This window comes from Salarias fasciatus, chromosome 13, assembly GCF_902148845.1.
Source record: "Salarias fasciatus chromosome 13, fSalaFa1.1, whole genome shotgun sequence".
Classification (NCBI taxonomy): domain Eukaryota; kingdom Metazoa; phylum Chordata; class Actinopteri; order Blenniiformes; family Blenniidae; genus Salarias; species Salarias fasciatus.
Genome location: NC_043757.1, coordinates 15725480 through 15744853, shown reverse-complemented (window position 1 = coordinate 15744853; position 19374 = coordinate 15725480). Strand labels below are relative to the sequence as shown.

Below are 19374 nucleotides of genomic sequence, written 5' to 3'. Positions count from 1 at the left end.
ATAGATTATGTAAAACCGGCTGGCACATAAAACCTCATCGCCACTGGAAAACAACACAAATCCTGTGAAAGCACCTTCCTACGTCAACTTTTTTTTCTGTCTTTCCTGTATTGCAAATGTAAATGAGTCAATGTGGCTGGAGAAAATATTTTAGTGTTTTGCTCTCTTCTCTGATCTCTTTCACAGAAAGAAGTTAGATACTGCGACATGAGTATAATTACAGCAATTCTAGGGTATAACAACAAAAAAAAAATTAACACATTTAATAAAATAAAGACATTCAAGTACAGTAAGATTTTTGCATGAAAATACAAAACTACACAAAAGCATTAAAATCAAATCTCAACAGTTGTCTCAAAGAAAAAAACAAAAATAAGCTGAAGTGCTAGGTCAATTTTCTCGTATGTATCATACGAGCACGTCGGTTGCCCAGTGATGGAAGCATTTTTTTGTATTTAGGGGCCTTTTTTTTGCCTCCTCGTGAGAAAAGTTGTGCCTCTTCTGTCTGTTCTTCTTCTTCTGTCCGCGGTGGATCTGTACATCGCTGCAGTATCTTTGTTCCTCTTCTTAAAGCAGACGGGCCCCGGTGGTTTCTGTCCCGTCTCTCGCTGGCTGAACGAGTCGATACGCCCACAAGCCCTGAGTCAGCTGCTCTTCTGCTCTCCGCTCCCACCGGTCTCATTACTTTTCTGTCAAAATATTTCAGAAGGAAAAGGCGAGGCATCCATGATCGCTCCCCCCCCCCCCCCCCCCACTCCCTCACAATGTCTCTTTCAGGCATATCCATGTCCCGAGTCTGTTACGTTTTAAAAGTGGCTGTATATGCTCTGTAAAAGTGAATCTGTATTTTAGTTGGGATTTCTTCCTCCACTGCACAACTTTTTAAAGTGTCTTGTGTCCATTACTGCTGTAGAGCACAAGGTCCCCGGGTGCTGGGCTCAGTTGTGCTGCAGTGTGTTGGACTCTATAGGGGGGGCCGAGTCGTACAGTGTGTCTGTATCGTGCGTCGGCTCTCCGGCTAACGTGCAAGGATTGGACAGCGTCCCGGCACCGCAGTCACAGAAGAATCTGCAATCAGACAGACCACAAGATAAGTAACGACATAAACAAGACCGACTACTTAACTCAAGCTGCCACAACACACACATTTCCTGAAATAAACCGTAATCTTCAACACTGCTTCTATTTAAAAACATTTTTTGGCCATAAATGTGTTAAATGTCAACAGAATGCATGACGACTTCTGACATTGATGCCAGAGACACAAAACTCTTCAGTTCTGGCCAGTAATGAAGTAACGAGCTTTGCAGGACCGTCCACTGACATTTCCCGTAATTCGTCATTCGTCTTCACAACAGACTGAAAAACATTAATTCTGCTGAGCGAAAGGCACAAGCCTCGTTTATTATCCAACGGAAATTATAAGTTAAAATCAAACAGAAAATAAACCCTTAAAAAAACGCTTTCATTAATGTGAGTCTTGTTTGGCTGTCAGTTCCGTTGCGGAGCTGCTACGGCCGTTCCGCCGGCAGATGTTTGGGTAATGCGTATAATTTCCGTGGAATACTAACAGCAGTACAGAAAGCTTTTCCACTCAAGTGCTGTAATCATTTTTCAGTCCATTAAACATGATCAACTGTTGTCATTTCCAAACAAGATGCAAGGGTGGAAGCAGAAAGGGCGTGCACGCGTACAGACGGGGATGTCTGGAGCAGGTATATTATGAAGTCTGTTTATATCAGGGTGAGCCGTTATTTACCCTGAAAGGTCAGATGAAAAATTAGACTGGGGTTGAGGGTGGAATCATAAATTGACTTTCAGTCCATGGAGACAGCAATCTGTTCTCCACAAAACACAAACACAGCTTCAGCTTTGACTTCACTGAATAACAAATAGAAGCGCAAGTCTTGGTAAAAACCTGACTTTTTTTTTTTAAATATGGCCCCACAATTTGTCCAGAAAACAATCGTACTTATACTAACTTATTGTAATTTATTTTTCTAAATATTAATCGATCACTCACCTATCGTGCCTGATGAACTCCACGTCGTGTCCTTGGTGACACTTCTTAATGCAGTTCACACAAATGGCGTTGCGGTCTGTTGTGTTACAGGTGTGACACCTGGGGCACCGCAAAGTGGGAGTGTGTTAACAACTGCAAATAACCACTGGCGGTATTGCGACTGCACCGTCTGTGAGGTCTAACATGAATTACCTGTAAAAATCGTGCATTGGGTAGCTGGTGTAACTTGAAATCTTGTACAGGCACTGACCTCTGCTCACAGCCTTTTCAATGGCATCTTGATTGTTCAATATTTTATTGTCTGGAGGAAACAGCAGAAATTAGCGCGTGGAAAACAGTCGTGGGCATTTAGCTCTACAGTCAGATGTGCTCAGGTCTTTTTGTCGAGAGGCGTACCTTTCATTGTAACATTGACGCCTGATGCAAGAAACAACCCTCCGAAACGATTGTTGAAGATCTGATTGCCCTCCAGGGTCGCTGTGGCATGGTTGGTGATCTCAATACCTATTTGATTAAAGCACATACATATACACACACGCATAATTAGCATTTCAATCAAAGGGGCAAATTATTTTTAATTTAAGCAGAAATCTGTTCACAGTCATATTTAATGAATGCCGAAAGTGCTAAATAATGATATTTGTTGCAGTTTCTAATAATGACTGATTGCAGCTTGAGTAAAATGCGTTACCCACCTGCAGCGAAGCCATCAAAGATCCGGTTTTTCCGCAGTACAGGGTGACTGTTGGTGCTAATGAGGACACCTGCTTGGGCATTTCTAAAGATGTCGTTCTCTTCTAACAACCCTAGTGACAGAACACACCGTGTTAATGTTACAAATTACCAACACAAAGCACAGTGAGGCAATGTTTGGAGATCATTTCAGAATGCAACTCAATTCAACAATTTAGAGTTGCACGCCTGTGGATTCTAAGTTTATCCCCATTCTCCAGCTTAATGAAAGTCACTCCTGGTCCTGATGCGATGCTGCACTACATGTTTTGGATCGGGGCAACTATTGATTTGAATCATGTGTTGGAGGACAGAAACCGTGCAGCAAAGTCTTGCTCCAGGACCAGTGGTGAGAAATTCAGTGCCAGCTAAGGGAGATGAGTTACCTCTTCCTCCGTTGAAAATGCAGATCCCTCCATCTCTCCCATCATGGATCTTATTCCTCCGCAGAGTGGGGTTGCTGTCTGTCTTGATCCACACTCCTGCCATTGCATTGTCAAAGATCTCATTGTCCTCAATGAAGCCCAAGCCTGAAAAACAAAATATCCACATTATAATATTAGGTTGATATAGAGTCACATTATAATACGCTGAAAGGAAAGACATTATAAAATGGCCCATCAGCCTCTCACCCGAGTTGTAAACCAGAATTCCTCCATTTTGGCCTCCCCAGATCTTGTTCCGTCTAATCTTGGGATTGCTGCCAGTTCTGTCAAAACGAGGACACCAAGGAAGAGTGAGTCATCACTTTTATAATGTTCAATTTGTCTCCTTTACCCAGTGAGCTCAGCATCAAAACATATGACTCAAGTCCGACCTGCATATAAAAATACGCCGTCATTCCCCTGTATTGTTCTGTTCCACAAACCTTATCTGAACTCCAGAGTACATGTGGTTGTAAATGTCATTGTCTTCCAGCACACCGTGGCCATTGTCATAGAAGTAGACTCCCACCTGTTCAAATCACAGTCAGATCATGGATTTTTTTTTTTTTTTTTTTTAATGGCAGAGACATCTACTTAAAACTGCAAATAACAGACAACCGCTGTGACACTAAGTGATCATGTCAGAATTATGAAAAGCGTGCCAACAGAACTACAACACATCAGATGCCCACATACATCACGTCTGAGTATTCATGGGAGCGTTTTCAGCGGCTGTATATTTATCTAACATCACTCAACGTGCAATTAATCAGTAATCTGACCTGCTTTCCGCTGTGTATTCTGTTTCTCCTCAGCACTGGCGTGCTGCCGGTTGTCACCCACACTCCTGCCAGTGTGTTGCTGTACACCTCATTCTCCTCGATGACTCCTTGTCCTTTTTCGTGCTGAAAGATAAAACCATCCATCACCGTTAAGTTTCCCCCCCCACAACTACGATAATTAGACTGAATGTAAGACAGCTTAAAAAAAAAAAAAAAAAAAAAAAAAAAGAAAATCATCATCTTAACAGGTTAACAAACATTTACCACGTATATTCCGCCATGCTGGCCATCGTGGATCTTATTGTGCCGGACGATGGGGCAGCTATTTGTCCTGATCTGGATTCCTGCCAGGGCATTGCCGTAGATGTCGTTTCCTTCAATGAGGCCTCGGCCGTCACCAAAAATATAAACGCCACCTTGGTTACCATTAAAAATGGCGTTGCCCCTGTGCGTGGTGAGAACAAGATAACACAGAAAATAAATTATTTAAGAACCTTCACACGACATTTCTAGATTATTTGATCTTTAGTGGCCAAATCACACTGACCTTATTGTAGGGTCGCTGTTAGAGGTGATCCACACCCCTGCAAAGTTATTTGCATAGATCTTGTTCTCAATGAACTGCCCTCGGCCCTTTTCGTGCACGTAGATGCCCCCCGTCTGACCGTGATGAATCTCACAGCGAACCACTGTTGGATTGGCATAAGCCTTCACTTCAAAACCAGCGATGCGGTTCCTATGGATGTTACAGCTCTCAAAGTAACCCTGGAAAACAGAGAAATACAAGGAACGCTATTTAATTCATGACAAACAACCCTGAAAAGAAATAAGCACTTGTCCTGTACATGTGGCAACAGTATTTCACTGTTAATAAGTCACATTTTACCATGCCGTGGTCGAAGGTAAAGACTCCCACATCTCTGCCGTGGTGGATGTGGTTCCGTCTGATGATTGGGTTGCCGTGGTTTTTCACCCAGATCCCAGCCAGAGCATTGTTGGAGATCTCATTGTCTTCATATATTCCCTGCACAATGATGAATATTTTGACTTTAAAAAAACAAACAAAAAACAAAACAAAACAAAAAACACACACACACACACACACACACACACACACTGACAGAATATATTACCTGTGCATGGTCGGTAATGTAAAGGCCGACGTTTTCACAGTCACTGATGATGCAGTGCTTGATGGTGGGACAAGCTCCCTGGCCACTAACACAGACAGCTGACCCCACTGCAACAAACACAATGCAGATTTATTAGTTCACTTCTTAATTTGGAAGTCGTCACCACAGTAAGTCATTGAAACTCCTACATGAACCCCAACATGTATTCAAACCCACAATATAAAGAAGCTCGGTGGCAAGAAAACCAAATCTGCATCATTCCTGGAATTTTTTTGTGAATCATTCCAATTCTAAAAATGTTTAGACCCTGGAAATACATGAAAAAATAAGTGTGTTTTTTCCTACCTTGTTAACAATATCATAGTCTTTCAGCTTTATCTTTGATTTATTTACTGAACTAGATAGGATTAGATGAATTACCCGTGCATGTGCTGCGAATAATGCAGTGGTCAATGATAGGGCTGCAATTGACCGTGATCTCCAAGCAGTGGTGCGCGTTGTGGTGCTGGGCGGATTTATCATCAGGATTGAACTGCAGCAGATCCAAACAAAAATACACAGACCATAAATATTTCAGAAAGGACGGATTTAATGTTCATGGAATTTACGAAAGGAAAAAAAGTCACCTCACCCGAATGGTCATGTATCCAACGTAAGCATCTTCTGATCCTTCCATGAATACAAACGTGGAGTCTCTGGTGTTCTCGATGATGACTTTTTCTGCTACTTTTCCAGGGGCTGCAAGATGATCACTTCATCAGTGACTGTCAACAACGAATAATTGCATAATCAGACTGTATGAAAAAAAGTTGTGCTCACCAGCCCCGATCATCGTGATAGGTGACTCAATGTAGATCCATTCATCTGTATAAATACCAGAATGGACAAATATCAGGCCGTCAAAGTGAGGCTCCTGACCCCCTCCAAGTGCATCCTCAATGGTGTCATAGTACTAGGAAGGAAAAAAAAAAAACAGTCCAGTGAATACGAGCAAATATGTCTGAGAAGGAAATAAAACTAACGTTAGAAAAATTCACTTACAAACATGTTATCTCTCCCTTTGTATCTGGCAGGATTACTGTAGAAGTGCTCTGCAAAGCCGGGCTTTACATGCGCGCCTTTATACTGTTGAGAAAAAAAAATAAACAATCAAATACATACAATTATTCAGAAGCTGATAGTTGACAAGGTACAAAAACACTGCATTTTCAAACCCAAGTTCCTGACACATCGTCATACAGAAAAAACTTTCATAAAAGTCAGTTTATGACAAAAAAAAAAATACAATTCAAACCCATTGTGTTCCTTAAACACACTAACCCTCTGAATGATACCATTATGTCCCATAGTGCAGTGCTGTCACATGATATGTACACAGGAAGACTTCAAGCCGCACTGAAATAAATGTAGGGAACAAAAGCATCAATGTAAGGAATTAAAGATAGAAAGGGTGACTGATGTCTCTTCAGTGTGCTGGAAATGTTCAATACTGTGCACGAAGTTGCTGCAGGAGACCTTCGGTAAAAGTGTAGAATTTTTTGAAGCAATACCAACAAAAATTTGATGCAACTGAATTCTGAGTGTCACGTGTGCTTTTTTTTATTAACACCACAACACTTGAAATGTGATGAATCTTTGCTTGTGGACAAAATATTCAAGATGAGACTTTCACAAGATAAGTATTGAGTCACGAAGCCCACTGAAGATTTCTTACCAGCTGCTGAAAACTTTCTTTCCACGGATTTGGCTGCTCATATTCTTCAGGGTTAATCTGGTAGAACTTCCCTGCCTCGGGGTGCATCATGGGTCGCGTGTACTCAAACACTTCCATGTACAGACGCTTCCTGAAATATGACAGCATGTCACTTGATTAACACCATCTCCATCAAAATCTTTTAACATGTGGAAACAAAAGCCAACGACTGACTGATTATGTTCTGGTTTAAACTCTGCTTCATCTATTCTTTAAGAAATTAATCTGTTCACAAATTACCTTCTAAACAAACAAACAAACAAACAAAAAACTTGATGATAAACCAAAATATCCAACTTCCACTTTAAAATTGCTTTTGAGAGTGAAATCCCTTCTGATCAACAACTTCACAACATTTGATGTACCTTCTGTCCATTTCTGTTGGCCATCGTCTCAATTTAAATGCATTGTCACCCAATCAAAGCTCTTTTAAGACCCCCCCCCTCCACACACACACACACACACTTTTATTTAATTAACATTCTCTCTCTAAAATGAAGACAATAAAAAAGAAAGGAATTTAACAGCTGTTGTTAACATTTTAGAATGCCGTAAACAGGAAACAGATGCACACATGGAAACATGCATGTGCATTGTGCACAAGCACACTTAACATTGCAAAGTGACTATAAGATCCTGAATGCAAAACTACCCAACTTTTTCTGGTCAATAATATTATCGAGTTCTTGTCCAAATGAAAATGACGTCCAAGTCAACTCTACGATATTGAGGTGGGCTCACCAGAGGATGGGGTCATTGGCCAGCTCACTGAAACGTTTGCACACACATGCTGCACGACACAAGTCCTGCTCCAAGAGGTATGAGAAAATCTTCAGCACCACTTCGTCTGGAAGCTTCTCCTGCAAATACTGCTCTGCTGGAGCTGCTGGAAAGATGATGGAAATGGAGTTGGGATGCAGCAGTTTCAAAGGACACAGAAATAGGGGGGAGTCAGACACATTACATGAGTAACACAAACTATCGCAAGATGTAATGGCAACAAATTTCAAGAGACGTGAATGAAAACAGAAAAACTACTGCTGCAGCCTATTGCTAATCACTTTTTTTGTCCTTGAGCTGCTCTCTGGAGCGTTCTCCACTGTGGATCATCTGCCTCCGCCACTGTGACCCTACATGCATGAATCTTCTCAGCATTCCACCTCTCTTCCCGCTCCCCCGAAAGCTACAGCTCCAACATCCTTCATCCAATATAATTAAGAATTCTCCTCAGCACATATCCAAATCAACAACACACCTTTCATCTACTCAACCTTAGCTGACCCACTTCATCTGTTAATGTTCGATCCCGTTCACCCTGGTCAATGCTGAAGAAAATCTGAGTGTTGTATTTAATTATGAGATGCTTATAACATCCTCACAGAGACAACACTTACAGACCTAATATGTGAACTATAACGTTTACTTTTTCTGAGGAGAAATAATTGATAGTGTAGTTTGTTTGGTACTAAACTCAACTGACAATTTGTGATGAAGACTGGTTTGGTACAGGGATGACACAATAGACCAAAAATAACTGTGGGACTAAACAATGAAATTTGAACATTGTGTTAAAATGCAAAGCAAAGAGACTGAAGATGAAACATGCATCTTTGTGTGATAAATGAATGATTACTCTTTTCCAACATGAGAGATCACACATTTCAAACAAATTAACCTGTACCACAAAATTATCCTTCACCATCAGCGAGTACTGAAATGATAAAATCATCTTTAAAGAAGACATTCAAACTCCATTCACGTGTTTTTATTTACCTGGTAAATCTTGACATTTTCCTGAAACTCTGGGACGCTTAGGTCGGTGCCCAAAATTTTCTGTGGTTGAAGTGGAAGCACCCTGTAGACAAAACATACATCAGTGGGCAAATTCTAAATGTTTCTCTCAAATGATTTTGTGATAAACGTACCTCCATGTTTGTCTTTGTTGGACACACTGTTCTCTTGGGTAGAGACTTTCTTCTAAGTTGGTAGGGACTATTCTGAGCTCCTGGACCGGATTCTTCTGCAACCATATCTGCAGGAACGTCCTCATCTGTCAATTGACAAGAAAAAGAGAGAAAGAAAAAAGAGAACCATTACTTGCAATGCTTTTGATCATCCACCCATCCATCTTTCTCACTTAGTCCACAAAGATAGGATGCAGTGTGAAGTACAAAGAAGCCCAGACATCTCTATCCTTCGCAACACCCGGAGACCTGCCAAACCAGAGAGATATGATCTTGTCAGTCAGTCTTAGGCCAAACTGAGAGCCTTGTTCCATAGGAACATGCATGGTGAAGCCGAAGAGGTGCCAATCATGGAGTATCCTAATCAGATATCCAAACCTCCTCAACTAGGTCTTATTGTTGTGGAAGAGAATCTGTTTTACTTTCTGTCCAGAATGACTGAGCGTCTCAAAGACTGAGACAACTCTTTCCAGCTGCTTACGTCCCAGATGTTGTTCATTTGGTCCAACTGCCAATGGTCAATGATTAGGCTGGTAATTAATCGATTCATCTTCAAGAAACCTTTATGCAAAGTAGGCTCACTTGAGCCAATCAACTGAAACAAAGCCTGAGCGATCACTCAATGATAAATAATATTGGGAATTCTTGGCATGTAGTGACTTTGTTGTGAACGGGATGAAATTCTGTGCTGTGCCTGCAAAGCATTACCTTGAATGCTAATTTACATTTGCATGTATATTTCAGATAGGTGGCTAAACAACAGATCTGAATTTACATCTCCAATTAAGTTAACTATGGATTTGGAAAATCTGAGTTTTGCATGACTAATTTATCCCATTGCAACCTGTTAGAATACAAAGTCTGTGATTCAGGGTAACGTCAATAAGTAGCAAACAAATACAAACAAAACAGGATAAAATTAACTGAAATTATAGCCATGGCATCCATCTCGAGCCAAAGCATAGACGTGTGTTTCTAGGCCTCCTCACCATGGCATGATGAGTTGATAGCTACCCCAGATGGAAGATGCAAACTCTGCCTGCCTGTTGCTTTGGTTGCAAGACTGACTCTCCCCTGCTCCCTAGCCAGTAACCACTACAAACACAATCCATTTAACAACCAGGGTCAGGTAAAACAACTGCTTAGAAGATCTATGTAAATACATAACTTGATTATAAGAAACACACTCATATTTCACAAAAAACAGGCAGTATAGCATGACCTCTTCACCTATGAAAATGGATGTTTAATCCCAACCTTGACATAATAAGTGAGCATGATGTGAACATCTGGAGGAGGAGAAACAGATACCACTGCAGGTTCTGAGATGAGTAAATTAAGGGAGACCGAGAGCTCAACCCAAGATATCGGATAACTGATTAACAATATGAGTAAGTTAGTTCATTCTCCTATGAACGGCTTGATTCCACGGCGTTCGATTGCTTTATTTTTCAGTTTCACTTTCACTTTATTGAAAAACGGCGCAGTGTATTGATGCTGCGAGCATCATAACATGTCAGAAGTCCCGCTAGTAATGTTGACTTAAACCCAATTATATCCACAACACTAATGGCTACTCTGCATCATATGGCTTTACCGCCAACAATACCTATCAATCTTGACCATTGCAAATGTAAAACATAATTATCTTGGAAATGTTTACACATCCACAAATCGGTCACATTACATCTGATGACACGCAATGTTACTGTTTAAAAAAACACGTCAAACACTAAGACAAGATAACACTTGGAATGTTTATATATACCAGCTGTTTATTATTAAACCTGCACGTTGACGTGTTTGTCGGAAAAGACTTTTTTTCTGAAAACGTAGGGACGCAGATGCTAATAACAGCTAACAAGCACAAGCTACCATATTTTAGCATGCTACGACAAAACCACTTTGTGGGTCGCTCCCGTGCGGTTGCCACTCAAGACTCAAGAAAAACACACGTTTGTACCTGTCTTTTTCACGACCTGTGCCACGTTATCTGGCAAAAAATGAAATTCGGAAGGATTGTGAGGCCACCAAAGCAAAATTACGACCGACTCGGGGCAGAAATCAAGCAAAACAAAGCGCGGCCTGAATGCTCGGTAAAATACAAAAGCCTCGCTGTTTCCTATCCACGGAGCGCCCCTTTAAAGCCACTGTTAGCTCCAAGCTGTCGCACTTATGTACACACACGTATCGCCACCACCGATACGGTCACCCGTACAGCCGTAAAAGACAGTTCCATCTTAAAGTCGACTATCTGACAAGCGGTTTCCCCATTCCGAGGCTAGCCGAGCGACTATTACCTCTTTCCTGGTGGTTCCTCTCCGGCTGCACCGGGCGCGGCCTCGATACTCGCCTTGGTCTTCTGCTAACGTTACTTGCTCTGACGGAGTTCATTTGGGGTGTTGGTAATCTTGAAGAAATGTCGAAGCCTTCGCAGCAGAAGAGGCGACGCCGAGGACAACGTCTTATGTCTTTTTATTCAGCATTGCACGATCTGCCATCTTCAGCCGCGGCTCCCGTGGAAACGTCTCGCCGTGTGTTGGTCCCGTTCCCCTGCACCGCTGTTACGTCTAGCCCCGTTCTACCGAGGCAGGAGGAGCCATAACAGACGGGCACAGTCCGTCAGGCCTCAGTCACATCACATGGGAGGACCTCTCGCCATCACGTTGCCTCTCTCGGTGTGCGGCGGCATATTCAACAGGGACATCTGCGTTTACTGTCGAGTATGCGGCATCATGTGAGAATCTGCACGTCTCAGCTGCAGGAGATCTCCTGTGTGTTGAAGAGGCCCGAGGGTTCTGGAGGAACCATCATCTCCAACCAATCGACAGCCCATCCTTTGATTGTTTTTAGCACCAAGACAACCCTAATCTCCTCCTATTTGAACACAGATCTATGAATTAAACTGTTTCTGAATTATTGTGCTCCAACTACTGAAACACATGTAAGTAAACCTCTCATAATCAATTAAAATTATTTAACTAATTAGTCGCAAATTTGATAATTGCGATTAATAGCGCCATTCTGAATTTGTAATCAAACAGGTGCAATCACAATTTTAATACACAAAAATGCTTTATCTGAATCTTTTATCTTAAGTGAAGCATGCATTTTAATAAATAACAGTTTCACATATTAAAAAAAAAAAACTCATACATGTAGAATTCGAACCATCCAACATTTTAAAGGTGAGATGCTCAAGGCCAGTCCCATTTTCTTTTGTTGTGGAAGTCTAAAACATAGATGGCCACAGCAGGATCTTTGTAACATTTTCAAGCTTCAAATGAAGAATCTAATCCTCATAATTCAACTGAACTGCACATGAATGGAAAAAAAATCCCATTGGCAGTAAAATGAGATTTCTCTATTTCTTTTCTTTGAGCCAGTTACTAACCCTAACCCTAATTCTGAGATTGATTACAATAAAAAAAAAATGATGATAGCCCTCCATTAATTAATTGTAACAAATGAAAGGACAGCCTATATCATTTGTTCAACTAATAAAGTCTTTGAGAATCTTATTCACAAAAGCATCAAGTCATCATCATCATCATCACCACCATCATCGATACCAGCAATTAAAAAAATACATTTTGTTTTGACCCAAAAAACTCTAAATCAACCACTTTGCCAACAATCTGCTGCAGATTAAGATAAACTTACAGAAGAAATCTTTATTAGTCAGTCGCATTTAGTCTTGCAAATGGCAAATCTGGTCAGAGATTGTTGTGGTGGCCTCAAGAATATAGAAGCAGTCTTTCAATCAGGAGTTTGCAGAGTTAAACCCCACAGCTGGTTCCCTGATCAAGACCCTTGACCCTCATCAGGGTCTTGTAGCGCTGGTCAAAAATAAAAAGGTAAAGGTATATTTAATTTAGGACAAAGCTTTCCTACATGCAGACAAATCAGATGACTTGTTCCAACCAAACGGAAATAGTTTGGTATTGGAAAAAATTTTAATAAATGGTGTATATCACCTTTAGCTTAGAGTGAGTGAGAATGGCCGAGGTTGAAGTCCAGGCTTGACATGGTAAGTCTGTGGAGTTGCATGTTCTCCCTGTGCAGTCAGTGGATTACTGTGGGTAATCCAGTGTCTTAAAACAGACCAAAAACAAGCATTTTAGACTAATTGGTTGTATGTGTAAATGTGAGAATGTGGGACCGTCTGTGTCAGAATGTCCCCTAAGCTGGACAAAGTGGTATCGAGAAGCCATGCTCAGTCTGGGGTTACAGTCCCTTATAAGGGTTCCAAGATGATACAAGGTATCTTGAGGGTCTCAACACAACAACGGTGTGTTGTTCAATAATATGTTCAAAAATATTGTTCAATTAAAAGGGATAATTTGAATGTAACTTGTTTACACTAGTGAGTGAACTGAGTGAATTAATGCATACAGAAGCAGTAGCCACAAGACAAATAGGGATTTTTGTTTGGTTGTAAAAATTAACATGGAGCTCCACTGTGTTAAAAAAGAAATTCAGCAGAATGTGTTTCTGTTTTTGCCATTGTTTGTTTTTTAAGATAAATCTGTCAGGACAGAGTTCTTTAATAATAGTATCTGGAAATGATGCCTGCTGCATGCCTGCTAAGTTGCTGGTTCCACTGAATGATATCTCAGCTCAGCAGCTTGCACTGTCACTCTAACCTGAATGAGCAGCAAGAGAATAGATGGCAAAAGGATGATCTCCACCAGATAGGATAAAAATTTATATAATCTTCTGGCAGGCACATTTTTCACCTGGAATAGGTATGACTATTTTAAAAAAAATTCCTCACAGTGACCATTTCCTGAAATTATTACACTGTTGTAAATAGTCGGAGAAAGCATAATCCATTGATGCGGGTAAGGGCTTATAGTCTGCCAAAACATGGCATTACTACAACTACAAAACATTAATCAGGATAACAAATGTGTGCTTCCCACAACAATCACAGAAGAGAACTGAGATGATTTTTCCTTGGACTGAACGGCTGGATGCTTTAAAGGCTGGCAATGGGTGAGTGAGTCTTCATATGAAGTGAGAGAAGTTTGAGACACTCTTTTTAGTTTTGATGTTAAAACACTAAACATCCTCAGAGAACTGTTGTTCAGTTTGTCTGAAGAAATGAACTTCAGTGGCCTCAGAAGCTCTGCTGTCACATGTACGCTGTTCCCAGTTATGGCCTTTACATTTAGTGTTAAGTTTCTCTCACAAAGACAAACAGAGAGAGAGAGAGAGAGAGAGAGAGAGAGAGAGAGAGAGAGAGAGAGAGAGAGAGAGAGAGAGAGAGAGAGAGAGAGAGAGAGATTTCTTGCACATTAGTATGATTGTCCACTAGATGTCTCCTCATCTCCACCTCCTGAATTTCACTCAACGCTGTATGGGGGAAGATCATCTCCTCCTACCTCCATGTTTAGTGTTTTTTTTTTTTTCCTTTCCCAACTCATTGTCTGATTGATGCTTATGTTTCTGGTGTTTCTCACTGTGTATTGTGTTGCTCAAACATGTTTTGAGCCTCTTGATGGCCCCTGCAGCTGGAAATATAATTTTCTCTCCAGAGCCCATACCTCATGCTGTCCTCCATTCTTGTTTGTGTCAAATTACCAAATACACTGAGGAATTACTCTTCTGTGGCAAAATGAGTCCTTCACTTCTGCTTGGTGTTTAGATTATGAAAATAATTTCTTGTAGGATATCAATATGTGCCTGAATTGACAACATGATAATTTATTAATGTATTTCTTGGCTGGTCTAAGTGAATACTATACTGATTGCCAACAGCAAATTAACCACACTGAAATGTAAAGCTGTCCTGCAACTGGAGGTGGCAGCATCACTACAATCCAGACAATATCTATCTGAGTCTTCACACATTTATTGTGTTCATATTTTTTCTGCTCATGCATCTGTTTGTTTTCATTGTTTAGCTGTATTATTTCAATCAATTGCATGCCTGCAAGCAAAACCATCTGTGATGTGTTGCTCTGCGGTCACTGACCCATCTGCGAGTTTGTCTGTCTTACAAGGTTAATGACAATTGACTTCATGAATGGAGTCAGCTGAGTGTCTTGTGTTGACCATTGTAATAAAAACGCCTGCCAGCAGCAGTAATTGTGACATCATGAGCTGAAAGAAATCCTGATGTCCTTTTTATTTTATGTCTTGTGTCTTTTTTACTGATGCTACTCTGGAAGTCATCGAAGATTTATTCTTGTTGATTGGTTTCTTTTGATTTTTGGCCTGAGCTGCTGTAAATGTGGTGTGCACACTATTTTCTAAACAGCTTTGACTTAGTTTGTGTTGTCATTGCCAAAAGGAACACGTTTCAGTCTTTGTTACATAATTTTCATTTAGACATGTCTTTTTGCTGTTTTAAAAGAAAATGTAGTGAAACGTGCTGTTTTACCTCATCCCAACTACAAGGAGAGTCTAACAGCAAGGATCTCGGTTGTTTTTGACACTAATCTGTTGGAGATATGACAGTAAGGCACATGTGTTGGCTTGGTAACCAATCTAGTATCCAGTGGCAACAGAGGTCTATTGAATGCTGGTGGCTCTGTATTGGCTGGTGTGCCCACCACTCTCCCATGTCACCAAGTCACAGAGGCACGTCCGTATAGCAGCTCCGAATAAAGGTACGACTTGTGTAATCTTCTGCTCAGGAGTCAGTTTTGTGTGCATGTGTACGTGCGTGTGTGTCTATGTGAAAGCGAGTGGGGGCAGGAGATGGGGCGGAGGGGTCGTGGGGTCGTTATCCTTGCACTTACACTACAAATAATCTTTGAGTTGAACAACTTAATACAATGACCTGCAGATGGAAGGACTCAGTCTTACAGTGTCACTTTCACTGTCTGTCTATTGCGTGCACACATGCACGCACGCACGCACGCACGCACGCACACACACAGTCTGTGTATGTAATTCTCTTTCAATAACCTCCCCCTCTCATGATATGGTCTCTCTTGAAAAAAACTGAATGATTTTGAGGATTTTCCCCGTTCACTGGTTATCACTGGATCCATATCTGAAGGCATTCATTGGCGCAGAGGCAGACACAACAGGATAAGCGTCTTTGTCTCAGACTCCTGTCTGTCAGAGACCCTCTCCACCTCCTCTACCCCTACCCTCCACCCAGCCTCTCCTCTGTTTGGGCGGCTGTTACAGAGAGGGCAGATGGCTCATTACCATAAATAGGACAGAGAGAGAGTGAGTAAGGGGGCCGTGCACACCAACCAACAGGACCATGCAGCCCAAAAACCAAGGAAATGGGAGTCCGTTGCTAGGAGAGAGGAAAGACAGCTTTATGGCAACACAAAGCTGATTCCCCCCATCCGACCTCATCTCACTCCCACCCCCTCGCTCCCTCGCTCTCTTGCTCCCTCGCTCCCTCGCTCTGGGGACTGAGCCTTGAATGTGCTGGTCAGGGACAGATGGTCAACAGGCCCCACCGTCTCTACAGCTGGACACAGGCTACACTGACACAGCGAGACCTGGCAGGAGTGTATCACACCTCATCCTGTCCAACCTATGAGAAGCAGGAGAGGAAAATGCTGAAGCCCCGGCCGTCAGCTATGAATAGATCCACACTTGTTGCCCACAGGAAATGTGTGATTCCACAATAGATGACAATATAAGAGTTTGTCCTTGTAGTAGTGCAATGCTTTCTAGAGAAGCCATTCATCAAGAATACCATAGCCTGACTTATTTGTTTGATTAGACTTTTTTTTATTGCTGTTGCTATTTTTGTCATTTCATTTAGGACAGACGAAACGGTGACAATAAATTTAGTAATACTACAGAATGTGACCGGAATTCATTTTTATACTCTTTTAAGAAAGTTCACATTTGACAAATTCATTTCATTTTCATGTTTTTCTTTTCCTTTGCAGGTTGGGACAGCTTTGGATGTTCCACGAGGTGCTCACACGAGTTAAAGCATGGGTGGTATTTAGAGTAAGGGTCAAAGGCAATGCGATCTACATTTCTCTCCATCCATCCATCCGTCCTATTTTTTTTTTTAAATGTTTTTATGTTAGGATGTGCCTATCCACACACACATTCAAAAGAAACTCAAACGAGAGCAAGGTGTCACTAGACGAGCCACATCGTTCAGTGGGTAACGACTCAGTCAAGACATCACTTCTTAAACAATAGCACATCTGCTCTCACTAGACATCTCATTGAAAGGGCAAACGCAGGCAACTGTCTGTCAGAGAGGAAGGAGGAGAAATCAATTGAGACAGCAATTGAGTACCATTTAAATAAATGACAGTTTCACAAATTCATGCTTCAGTGTGCTATTCGGTGAATGGTCTCACCATAGTTTAACCGTCCATCACACATGAATATTTGTTAAAGTAATAATTTTGATATAAAAAATATTAGCTAATATATAATGACTTATTTCATTGGGGAGTCAGAAACGATGTTTGACAATCATATTCAGGTGATGGGAGGGAGGAAGGAGAAAAGGACAACTACCCAGAACGAAGGAAAGAAAGCGTGGCAGCAGCATGACAAGTAAGCAGAACAGAGGCGGTCCTGCATCACCTAGCCATCCGCCCTGGTTGCATAGGAACACGAGGGCAATGCCTACCCTGCAGACACACTCCTTTCCTCTCTCCTCTGCCACGCTTCATTACCCAGTGCTCAGCCAGGCACAGAGAAGCACTGCACCACTTTCTCTACACTACAGCCGTGTGCCCGCTCACAGCCTTGCAACCAGGCTCCCCGTAGACCCAGGCAGGGTATATGCTGCCCCTCAGGCATCGGGTCACACTCACTTTATATGCACAGTGCAGAGACACAGAGGAAGTCTCTACTTATGTCTGCTCACACTGAACAATGGCTGCCAACCTCTACTGTCAAATGTAGCCCTTTGATCACAGGTGAACTCAAATTCTTGAAGTCCCTGCACTGATATGAATGAAGTTCATTTGAACTGATTTTATTCTCTATGAGAAGTGCAGTACTATAAAACTGATGTGGTAACAGAAACTCCAGACACTGCTTCAGGTCGACTTTTATACAACTTTTCTTTCATTCATTCATCCATGTTTGTTCTGTAATCTTATATGACTGATTTAAGCACTGATCTGTTACGTTTCTATTAAAAAAGTTCATCAATTTCAATCTTGCTTTTCTAACTTTCTACATCAGTTTTTACTCATGAATTTATTTGAGCGTCTTTCCCCTCATTCATTTTGAGTCTAAACTGTGTGGGCGTGAGGTGGGGGTTGGGGGTCAATATGAATAATTATTGACGTAAATAAAATGGTGACAAAACACAACACATGGCTTTTTGCACCAGCAGCATAACCCGAGCGATCTCTCATACGTGTCATAGCCCACTATGGAACTGGTAGTGCCAGACAACTCTGCTGGGCACAAGACCTCTATTGTCTTATAAGATAAAGTACCCTTGTGGCCAAGGCAATGCGGGGAGAACCAGATGCTGTGAAAAGATAAGGGAGTGTCAAAGAACAAAGCCTGTGGTGTTGTGTTGTTTACAGTGAAGTCATCAATAGAATCTTTCTACGAGCATCACTCAATTTTAAAGTGATGATGGGACATAACATGTCCGATGACGTCACCTTTCCTTTATCCTCCTGCTTCACAATTAATTGACTACAAGTGTTCAATTGCCTGCGAGGAGCAGTCATTAAGGCTGAATAACAAAATTTCGCTTGGCAATGGAGCAGCCAGGGATCAATGGGTTAATTCAATTGCCCCTGCATGTGGTGTATTGTAGCAGGGCAATTTGAAGATCTTTAGAAGGGAGTCGTGCAGTTTTACTGTGTTTAAACATATGAAAAGATAGCACCAAGGCAATGAAGTAAGGACCAAAGTTCAGTGCTGTGTTTTAGGTGACAACTTGAGTGTCAGCTATAAACAGACGAAGGCAGTATTTCCTCCACATGTTGCAATAAACCATAGAAAAATTGATATATGGATAAAGATAAAACACAAATTCAAAATAAACAATCAATGTGACATAGCAATTTTACCTCTTCAACGGTGATCATAAAATAGATTATTCGGAATAAGACATATATATATATATTGTTTTATCAGATTTAATTAGACTATTCCAACAGTTGTCTGTCCGTGTTGTCTTAAAACATTTGATCTCTTCCAGAATTTAAACACCTAACGCTATAAGTATAAATTATCTTATGATATTTTCTAAATTCTGAGGATAAGTTGTCATCCCTCCAAGAAACTTGAATTCTTTGAGCTATCATGTGTGTTTGTAACTTTGTGTGAATGGATATTCACTGATGATAATGTTGGACAGCTGTGTAGTGGTCACAGTTCCAGTCTTGTGGCTGTGGCTGCAGATTGTTTTTACCATGCAGCATCTACAACAAAGGGTGCTTGATGTGAACTGGTCATCCTGAATTATGAATATGGATGTGTCTACATCTCCACCTTGACCCATACTCAACTGGGATTGACTCCTATGAGTCAGGTAAAATATTGAAATGGATGGATAAAATAATGCTTTGTGGATGAGTTTAGATGTTTTGTATTTTTATCAGTATAGTAGTATTACTAGATTTTTGTTTCGTTTTATGCTG

At 41.2% G+C, this 19374-nt stretch overlaps 1 protein-coding gene across 2 annotated transcripts; it reads right to left on the bottom strand.

Annotated features, from left to right (window-relative positions):
* Window positions 1-105: 105 nt before the first annotated feature.
* On the bottom strand, window positions 106-11409 carry fbxo11a (F-box protein 11a). 2 transcript variants are annotated; one of them, XM_030106133.1, is made up of 22 exons: window positions 11113-11409; window positions 8774-8898; window positions 8622-8703; window positions 7590-7734; window positions 6810-6939; window positions 6137-6220; window positions 5915-6047; window positions 5727-5833; window positions 5516-5627; window positions 5096-5202; window positions 4849-4986; window positions 4510-4727; window positions 4227-4407; window positions 3963-4085; window positions 3624-3709; window positions 3388-3464; window positions 3142-3285; window positions 2719-2829; window positions 2420-2527; window positions 2216-2324; window positions 2024-2122; window positions 106-1068 (listed from the first exon to the last, which is right to left on the bottom strand). In XM_030106133.1, the coding sequence occupies exons 1-22, from the start codon at window positions 11204-11206 to the stop codon at window positions 939-941; spliced, it is 2643 nt and encodes an 880-aa protein (XP_029961993.1). In that variant the 5' UTR covers window positions 11207-11409; the 3' UTR covers window positions 106-938. The 2 variants fall into 2 exon arrangements, with proteins under 2 accessions (XP_029961993.1, XP_029961995.1); XM_030106135.1 differs by having other exon boundaries at window positions 7590-7731.
* Between the last annotated feature and the right edge of the window lie 7965 nt (window positions 11410-19374).